Raw genomic sequence first — 10,714 nt, forward strand, 5'->3', positions numbered from 1 at the left:
AAATATGTGTATAAGTAATTATTCTAAGGCTGACTACAATAATAGCGCTATCATTTGTTTCTGTTTATTTGAAGACCACATTAAAAATGATACAATGTTTGAATACTAAACGGCGGTTTTATTTTCAACATTAGGGTTAACAACCTCAATCCAGTTGCTTTGTTCTATGAAGTCCTGAATCTTGAATGAAAAAACATTTTAAACATGTGATTAACAATGTCATTAGTCCACATCAACTATTGCAAGTATTTGATTAATCACAATGAAAATGATTAATTGTTTGACAGCCCTGGTGACATTTAAATAAAAAAAAAAATCAAACTGATATTTTCCATTTTGATAAAATTTTTAATTTCTCTTTAAAAACCTGAAACCATCCTGGCAAATTTCCCCTCAGTCTGCAAACTTGTCCTTAACATACCCTGTAAATATCTCATGTCAAATTTTGTTTTTGAAATACAGAAGCCCTGTCTTGCTTCTGGCAAAAAGAATTGTGAACACTTGTTATAACACAGACGCCATAAAAATATTTCATGGCTGCAAATCACTTGTTATCCCACTGAAACACATTACGGTTCGAGTGGATCTCAAATAAATTTTAGACCGTAGACATGCTGCTGGGAAACTCACTGTTCCCCTCTGCATATAAATTTTCAACAACACAGGAGTTTAGAGCATTGAGATCAACTCAGCAGATGCAATGTATTCAGGATAATCAGGTCAGGGTATGCTGATAAGCCCAAGTCTTTAAAGTTTCATTACACCAAACATCTTATGCGCACCATTCTCCTCTGAAGCTTTGATCCACTCCATTGTCATGTGGGATGGCTGGCTGGCTTTTTGTTTCACCACCAGACTGGTGTCCTTGTGTGCTGTTGATTCATTGCATAGAAAGTAGCTGATTTCACAGCATAAGAATCTGAAAAAGAATGCTGGTGTCTGGAGGCTGCAGCCAAGTTTGTGTCTGCCCCAGACAGGATGAAAAGCTTTTACCACAGGTTCAGACACGTGAAGGTTTTGGCTAGTCAATGTGGTGCTGTCAATAACAACCAAAACTTTCAGACAGATAAAGGTTGAGTGCATTAAAGACATAGACACTTTTCATGGAGGAGATGTGGAATTTATTATTTCTTGAGGGACACTTGATATTTTCAGCAAGTAGAAATATAGTACAGGTATAATCTGCTGTTACAGGTTACATTAATACGGAATGCATAGTATCAGGCTTACTATGATGCATAGTAAACACTTAAACTCCTCAAATATAATGCTGCGGTGGATCTATAAGAAGTGGTAAAGTGGGCTTCATAGTACTGTTTTGATGTAGCTTTGAAGATATCTGAGTAAGTATTAAAGGGATAGTCCTGTGGTTTGAATTGATACTGTGTGAGGTTCTTATCAATAGCAAGTGTACTGCCCCCAGGGAAACCGTGCCAGATTGGCCCCTTTGTTGATAATATGGGTAGAGAACCAACATGGGCCCTCATTCAACAGCTACCCCAGTGTATTTCAGGTAAGTTAAGGTAGACATATCAGGGCAGACTGTGGGTCATGTCATTGTGAAATAACACACAGTGAGAGCCAAAAATCTTCAAGACAAATTTCCATTCTGCCCTTCTTGGTGTTTGATTAAATTTGTGATGGATTGGAGAAAGTCCATAATTCTGTAGCACAGACGTTCCTCCCCTTTCTCCTTGGGTCCACTTAGTCTAGTTCCTCCTTTGTAAACTCTGTTTCATAAAGATGTCTTTTTATGTCCACAGTAAACAGCATGCCATTGCTTTCAAATTCACTATTTTTTCAGTTCAGTCTCTGTCAAATCCTGCACACCTGAACAACTGATCAGTGTGCAGAAGGCGTGAGAAGCACATGTTGCTTCCGGAAATTGTAATAAAGCAAAGTGGCTTTCTGTTTGCCAAGGGTAGTTAAACATTTCTAAATATAAGGTGCATTCACGCCACAATTAATGTTTGGGTTGGAGTTGAAATGAACTAGTTTACATGGTTGGCCCCGTCTGCAGCGGTTAATAGCTCAGCTTCCGTTCCATTTCTCTGCACGGTTTCTCAACAAAGGGGCAGAGCTGACCAACATATCCTGTGAGGAAATACACTTGCTACTGAGAAGTATCTAACAGAATCCTGATTCAGAAAAACTGAACTATGCATTCAACGGCACAAAAGCCAAAACAGGACTGTGACTTGAGTTGATGTTTGGTCAAGTGAACATGTGACTTTGTTTGAGTTTGATTCCCACATGAGAAAAAGTGAATTTTTAGTTCCTTCCTTTTGAAGTCAGAGTGTCTAGAAATAGGAAAATGTAGCAGTATCTAGCAGTCAGTTTCTAAATTGAAACCCTCCATTGCTCACTCCTCCTCTTGCTGAGGCAACAGTGGCCTTCAAGGACAAGAAGCTGCTGCATAAAGAGTGTTTTCAAATATGGTCTGTACTTTAGTTGTATCACATATGGTACAATACCGACTTAACATACAAAATGTATGCAATGACCAGGGTTCATTGGTACATATTCATAGTGTTGTAGTCAAGACCACATCAACTGAGACCAAGACAAGTCTGAGACCAGAGTGCACAGAGACCAAGACAAGACCAAGATATTTCAGGATCGAGACTGAATCAAGACCAAGACCATATATATCAACGAAAAATCATCAAAAGAGTTAATAAATTAAAGACTTCTGTTTATTTTATTTTGGTTTGCTTTAAATACAGTTGAGAGCAGCAAACAAGGTTTGGTTTTGTCTTTATTGTTTGTCTTTGTTTCTTTTGACGTGCTGTGAGAGCTCTTGAATAGAGTTAAAACTGGGTTTTCTGTTGCCTGTAATCTCAGGAGAGGGAGGAGGTCGGAGGGGTAAATGTGCAGGATTGTTTTGTTGAGCCTTTCTTTTCTAATTAGTTGTGTGCATTTTTATTTTCTTTAGATAATATTAGTTGTTTTTTTTTCTGATGGGTTACAGGTGTTGACAGAGTACATCTTACGGAAGCATATTGCTGCCATGCCTAAAATTTTTTTTTTTAATCAGAATCACGTTATAACGTGATAAGTTTTACGTTATAACGTGATACGTTTTACGTTATAACGTGATACTGAATTATCACGTTATTTCGTGATGATTATCATGTTATTTCGTGATATCGAGGTATCCTGTTATAACATGATACTTTTTGTTGTTAAACCCATGTTTAGATAGGAAAATTGTAAGGAGAACCGAGAACTCGATGAATATGGCTCACTTAGAGGATTTGATTCAATTCTACTTCATGCTTGGGTTAAGACATGGAGAGATTCTGCTGTTATTGAGCACTGTGGATGCTATAACGGTAAGTATGCGTACGCTAAGGCGGATTTTGAAATGCATGGGGCTCTACAGAAGGAAGAATCAGTCCGACCCTCTTGAAGTAGTTTCATTTATCATGGACAAGCTGGAGGGGCACGGAAGGCTCCATGGATACAAGCTGCACCATCTCAGCTGCATCCAGGCTGGGTATGTTGTGACCCAAAGTACAGTGAGGCATTTGCTAAAGTTTCTAGACCCCCGCGGTGTTGAGCAAAGACGGAGAAATCGCCTGATGCGACGCAGATACATTAACCCTGGGCCTAATTATATGTGGCACGTTGACTCCTATGACAAACTAAAGCCATTTGGAATATGCATAAATGGAGCGATTGATGGCTTTTCTCGACTCATGGTATGGCTTCATGCCTATTCAACAAACAGCAATCCCAAGATCATCGCTGGCTATTTCATCGCAGAAGTTGAGATGAGGATGGGGTCAGCTGCCAGAATTCGCGCAGATTTGGGAACAGAAAATGTCACAATGGCAGAGATGCAGAGGTTCCTACGATGGAGTGCGGATCGCCACGCCGATAACTGTTATATTTCTGGGTCCAGTAATCACAATCAGCGGATCGAAAGCTGGTGGGCCTTCTTGAGAACCCATCAAGCCCAATACTGGATGAATCGTTTCCAGGAACTGAAAGACTATGACTGTTTCTCTGGAGACTTCTTGGACAAACAGCTTATATTGTTTACTTGTCTGAACATCATTGAGGTATACTATGCCCCTATAACTCTCCTAATGTTCCTGTGTGTGTGTATATCTTTTTATTTACAGTCTATGGTGTGTGTGTGTATGTATGTATATATATATATATATATATATATATATATATATAGTGTGTGTGTGTGTGTGTGTGTGTGTGTGTGTGTGTGTGTGTGTGTGTGTGTCATACAGGACACACACGTTCGCACTGTTGGGCAATCTTCTAACCCCTTAATGGATCCACATCTCCTTCAGCCACATCTTCTTCTACTTATATTTCATTTTCCTTATTTTAGCTTCAGCTGAAGGGTGCTTGTAATCTACACATCTCTACCCCCTGTACTTTTACAAGATTAACTTTATTTTTTTAACATTTTGGATGTAGAGATATTTTTAATCCTGATTAAACATTTTGCCTGTGGCATATCAAAGGCCCATTCCTCACCGCCAAGTCACCCCCCTTGCCCCTAAGAGAGTATATGTTTGCATGTTTCATATTGACTCAAAATAGCTCTGCATTAATCTTTGTTCTCACTGGTATTTTCCTTAACAGGAAGAGCTGCAGCGAGTTGTGCATTTGTGGAATACCCACATTATCCGCAACAGCAGAAATGCAGTAGCTCCAAGTGGACGTCCAGTTCTTATGTACACCATCCCTCGTCTGTTTGGAGGACAAGATCACCTGAAAGAGGTCTCTCAGGAAGCAGTGGATGCTTGTAAAGAAGAATGCCAACAGAGAGGACCTTATCCTTGTGATGAAACAGTTTTCAGCTTGTGTAGCCTTATAATGGCAGAAAACATCTTACTCTCACCCACAACAGCAGATGAAGCCATAGAGCTGTATCTCTTCCTGAGAACATACATACATAAAGACTTAAACATTACCTCAGGAGCTCTGGAGCCTTAAAGCTCTTGCTTATATTTCTCTAACAACTAGATTTGTATCCCTTTTCGTTTTCATAATAGAAAACAGCCTTTTTCACTGCTGATACCAAAGACATTGTGTTTCCAATGAGGACTGGTTTTAAATGCTATTGTTTGAAATTTGGATTACAATATTCAGTGAAACTATTTACAGCCACACTAGTGACAGGTTTCTGTGAACTGCTAGTATTTTCATTTATAAAGAACAAAATAGAGAGGTATTTGCTGAAATTAACTATGGGTTAACAATGCTTATGATGATATGTTAATGGTTATACCAAGTTATACTTCACAATTTATTCTTAAATCTGTTCACTGCTCACTTTGCTCCATACTCACCTGTTTCCTACAGGCCCAAATATGGATGTGTGTAACAGTATCACAAAGTTCTGCTGGGGTATAGAGTCTCGATTCTGACTTGCAGCTGGGACCTTTGTCTGCCTATTTAATGACTGTTCAGATCTCTGTTGATTACTTCAATATATTCTTTAATAAATGAACATATAATTGGTAATGACTATTGGAATGATCATTTGAAAACCACAACATCTTCATTATAGATATGTGGTTTAATGCCTCAGGCCCCAACCCTAATGAAAACACAGGAGAAAACAAAAGTTACATTTTACACCAGACCAAAAATGCAGCAACCGTTCCGTGTCAAATGTGCAATTGTGCCAATTTATTTCCAGTAAACCACAGTAACAAGATGCAGAGCAGCCATCACAATATCACAAAGTGCGATATAAACAAAGTCTTAAACCATAGACTGCTGATAGAATCATTACATTTTAACTTCAAACTTGACAAAAGTTAAGAAAAAAAGCAACTGCAGTATAAATCATCCCTCCTCAAGCGCACGCACACACACGCACGCACACACACACAAACACACGCACGCACGCACACACACACACACACACACACTTCTCTGTGGGAACTCATCAACAGGTAAGAGTTGTAACAGGCCTGTTTTGAACAAACTTGATTTAAAACAGATATAAAAGCTGTGTGTATTTCTATAGTTATTGCATTCAGCTCTCAAGAACATAAGGAACTATACTGATTTAACACACTTCATAAACATTACTACAAGTAAACATGAAATGTCTAACAGTACCCTGAAAAACAGATTATTAGAACTAAAATGATTGGAATTATTTATTCTTCTAAATTTTGCCAACATCAATCCAGTTTTTCCCTCCACATTTACCCTCTTTGTTCGTGTAAAAATAGCTTTCCCTTGTGTTTGTTGAGTGGATGTATTATTTTTCATAAACATCAATATCAATTGATATGTCCGCATTTATCATATTCTGTTTTTCATGAATCCATCAGTACTTTTAAATGTATGGCTTGGTATCAGACAGATTCACTTCTCACTGACCTAGGCTATGCTGAAATAATAGGAGCTTTCAGACACCAGTATACTGTCCATTTCACTTCGTAGTTCTGGGTAGGAGGTGTATGTCCATGGCAGTTCCAGGGTTGGCCCACAGGTGTGCGCTACTGGTCGTCTTGCCAGTCCGTCCACTGGTGTGAACAGGATCTCAATCTGAGTCCTGCATCATCCAGTCCTCTGATGTACTGTTGCAGAAAACGGAAGCCCTGGTTCTCTGCTTGAGTTGTAGGAGATGCATCCAGCAATTTCAAAAGTTTTCTTGTTGTTGGCTTTTTATCCTCATACATTTGTAGGACATGTTGTGGGCTCACAAACGCTTCTTTAAGGGAGTGGCTTGCAATTAATGATATTTTTTCTGCTGCATATCTTGGGTTTTGGATCAACTGCTTGTGCGCCACTTTTAGAAGGATGCCTTTCAAATTATCTTGTGTTGGAAAAGTTGTTACACCCAAACGGTCCAAAAGATCAAGTAGTTCATCTTTGTCTTCATCTGAAAGATCTTTTGTTAGGGCAGTGGTTATCAGATCTCTATCTGACTGGTTTAAGTACAGGAGAAGACTTTCAAACAGCACATCATCAGAGACTTCATTCTCACCAAAAATAAGTACCACGGTGAAAACAGAGGCAAGGCGACAGGGGAAGTATCCATGGTCTTGAAATCCCTTCAACAGAATTCGGCCAATGGATTTCCACTCTTCTTCCTGCCATTTTGGAGACAGTAATGGAACCCTCAGGTCCTCGCCTTCCGCTGTGTGGTCCATAAACTCTGTCCAAAATGCAGCATATACATCTCTTGAGACACCATCTGCGTCAGCTCCTCTTTCATCTACGTAAGCGTATTTTAGAGGGTGTTGGAGGAGTACTGGATCCTTAAACTGGCTGATCATCTCCTCCAGAAGATTGACCCTGTGAAAGTATCATCAAGTTGACTAGCCGTGGGCTCTCCAAGGAAGGCGCCAATCATCACCTCAGATGTGTCTGATAATACTTCTGCATCAGCCTCCTTCAAATCTGGTGACAGAATGACAATGGTTTGAGCAGCTTGCTCATCTTCTTCATGTATGTCTCTCAGTTGTATATCCCTGTTTACATCTGATTGATGCCCATCAGATTGTTCATCATCCTCATCCATCAGGCTCTTAGTGCACAGGTAAAATCTTAACACTTCCATTCTTAGTTTTGTGTACAGTTCAGTACAGTACTTTTTCCGTTTGGGAAGAAAAGGTCTTTAGCGTATTGTAAAATGTCTGCTTTTTTTTAATTCTTTGGGTACATCAAGGGCCCCTGTTCCCCCTCCTTTGCTTTTCCTTAATTGTTTACCTTCATGAATCCACCCCAACTCAACTTTTCTGGCCTTTTTTTCAGCCCATTTGTTGTTTTTTCCACAACCTCTTTTCCGCTTTGGAGCACAAAACTCCTCATGATGAGATTTCTCATCGTCATTGCCATTGATACCCATCTTTTTCTTCAGTTTTTCAAGCAGTGAATGTTTTTGGGATTCTTTTGCACTTGTACTGTGATTTTCCACACAGAAGCATCTTGCTGCTATCCGATCTCCATACGGTATGTTGGGATGTAGCGAGCCAGACTGTCGTCGTCCATGAAGTCAATTATTGAGGCATCAATCTGTAAAGACAGACATAATAAAATTAAAACTCAGGGACAAGATTTGAGACACCTGCAACATCCTTCCACCACACCTATGTGCATGCTCACACTCACACTCACACACACACACACAGGAAAACCAGGGGGGAAATATGTCTATGTCTGTGTCTTTGTGTGTGTTGTTCTGTGCTATTGTAAAAACATGGCGGTGCAAGATGCCAGCCTTTGTGTGAGGGGACCCTTTCCTTAATATGTAGACATAAAAGGCTCAGTCTAAGTTGAAAAAAACAAATTACTTTTATATTCAGGTATTGCGCATTCATTTAAACATACTTTTGAATGTTATATTTCATTTCTAACAAGTCTGTTCTCCTAAATGTCGCTTATTGCTGCGCACTGTACATTCAAAATGTGAAACGTATAGGACAAGCTTCTTTCTGAAAATCTAACTGGACAATGCCTATTTTAATTTCTTGCTTGACATCTTAATTTTGTTAATGTATTTAGATGTTGCATAGAGTCTTATCATTACCAAACTGAGACTAGGCTGGTATACAGATGTTGTGTGATGTAACTATAACAGAACTGCACCGTACAAGGAAGAAGCCTAATCTGTTATAAGTGTGTGGTTACAACAGAGATTCATTGAGTTGAATGTACTTGTTAAAGAGTTTGATTCTCGCTGTCACAGGCAGAGAAAGTTAACATGGTGTTTCACAGAGTGGCACATCTGAACCAGAGGGTAGAAGTGCTCATTTGTTTATACAGGGCAGATCCAGCAAAGCCGTCCTGAGGCCCTGAAGAAGAAGTCACTATCACTGCCACCTCTCTCTCCCTTTGGTGCTGTTCTTTGTTTGTCGCATACATAACCCTCAATCTGTCATTCAGCTGCAGCACAGCCACTACACTGAGCCCGGGTACAACACTCAGACTCCCATTTTGGTTCTTGTATTTATTTTGTTCTTTAGGCAAAATCCAATAAAGAGGATTCAGTCATGAAAGCAAGGGAGTTTATTTCCCCCTGATTGAGTGCTGAACACCCCTTCACTTGTACCGCTGAGATTTTTTCTCTTTCAAGTCAGAGGTGCCACAAGGCCTTGACTTGTAATGAGTTTTGAAAAACAGGGGAAGACAAATATTTTATTTCTTCCTATTAAGCTACATTTATTGATAATTTAACTCTTTTATGGCCCCAATTCAAAACACCCAACACATCCTGTATTCTCACTCTGGAAAGCTTCCAAGGGAAGCTTCCATCAGTCGATGCTTTTCTACCATTTACCTCCACTGTCTCCATAACATCCCCCTCTTATCAACTTACTTGTCTGCTCTCTGACCCAGTCATTTCCTGTGCTTATCTTTAGCGTGCTAATTGCCTGCCTTATTTATTATACATAGCTCAGACAAAGTGACTGTTTTGCAATCCATAAAGCAAAAATTGTTCTCTACTTCATCATATCTTCCCTCCGCGTCAAATCCTTAAAAAAAGTTGTTTACCTTTTTGGTGTCAAACAGCGCCCGTGCAACTCATCTCTGACAAAGCATCGTCTGTATTTAAGTGAGTGATTACACTTGTTTTTTCCCCTCCTCCTATCTTCATCTAGAGCTGATTAAACTTAATTCTACCCCCTCCTGTGATGCATCATGGCTCCGCTACTGCAACTGATGTCGATTGCTGTTTTATTTTTTACCACGACATCTAATCATGCAATAATTTTCTGTGGCAAGACTTGGCTGGCTCTGTTTTTAATGATGGCTCCTACCTGTTTCATTGTGCATAATAGATTCGATAAGGTTCCTAGAGCCAGCCCTCCGGCTCGCACCATCACTGTGCTCATCAGGATAATTTATCAGCAGCGGTGAAAGATTCCTTAAACTACAGTCGACCTTTGAGGACTGCGGATGCGTTTGGTGTGCTGCAGACACACTCATAAAGCAGTGTCACCACATCTTAGTTTCTGATTAATTTCTGTGTATAAAAGACCTATTATGGCCCGCGTTGAATCCTGACCTGAGCTCTCCATTGACCTTGTAGTTGATTAGGTGTCACATGCTCCAAAGCCTGCAAAGGAAGGGTGAGTAATTGCATTGGGCGAGTGTTATTAATCTTGCGTAACATTAGGTCTTTATTTATCAGATATGCACAATGTTTACGCTGAATATAGCCACATATCCACACCAATTACTGTTTAAATTATGATGGTGCTGTATTCAGAACCCATTATCTAGCTTAATGGTCTCCATTGCTCCTTGGAATCCCTTTTATGCCAAATTGCATCTGTGCTGTTTGATACTGAAGCTTCCCTTAATTCTGATTTAAACCAGAGGAATAGTTTGAGGGTTTGGGAAATGTGCTTATTCGCTTTTAGTGCAGAGATTTAGATGAGAACATCTGATACCATAGATCCTCTCAGCTAAGTCTAAGCATGAAAGCAAGTGAGCACACATCCCAAAATGTAAGGCTCCTACTTTGATTTAAGATTCTGCAAAATCTAAGTAAGACAGGGGGCAATTTGCAGTCGGCCTTGGTGCAGAATTTCATCCTTCTGATCTGAATATCTCTCCCTCTGAGTCATGTTTTTACCTGAGAATTGATTTTCTAGATGTGTCAGAAAAGCCCTCTAACATGAGTGCAGCAGAGCAACCATTTATTCATTAGATCTAATAATCTTAAAATGTAATACCACTGCAAAGAATATTAAAATAAGAGAGGTGTTCTGGC

General features: G+C 39.6%; 1 protein-coding gene across 1 annotated transcript; it reads left to right on the forward strand.

Annotated features, from left to right (window-relative positions):
• Positions 1 to 3,745: 3,745 nt before the first annotated feature.
• Positions 3,746 to 5,493, forward strand: LOC117819354. The gene is made up of 2 exons (XM_034692663.1): positions 3,746 to 4,067; positions 4,612 to 5,493. Exons 1-2 carry the CDS (start codon positions 3,777 to 3,779, stop codon positions 4,963 to 4,965), a joined length of 645 nt encoding a protein of 214 aa, XP_034548554.1. The 5' UTR covers positions 3,746 to 3,776; the 3' UTR covers positions 4,966 to 5,493.
• Positions 5,494 to 10,714: the final 5,221 nt, after the last annotated feature.

This window comes from Notolabrus celidotus, chromosome 9 (assembly GCF_009762535.1).
Source record: "Notolabrus celidotus isolate fNotCel1 chromosome 9, fNotCel1.pri, whole genome shotgun sequence".
Lineage (NCBI taxonomy): Eukaryota > Metazoa > Chordata > Actinopteri > Labriformes > Labridae > Notolabrus > Notolabrus celidotus.

What these genes read in the sequence shown, in the direction of transcription:
- LOC117819354 (XM_034692663.1), top strand. Translation starts at nt 3,777, where the DNA reads ATGAGGATGGGGTCAGCTGCCAGAATTCGCGCAGATTTGGGAACAGAA. An exon ending in CTTGTCTGAACATCATTGAG is followed by an intron (nt 4,068 to 4,611) that starts GTATACTATGCC and finishes TTTCCTTAACAG; the next exon opens with GAAGAGCTGCAGCGAGTTGT.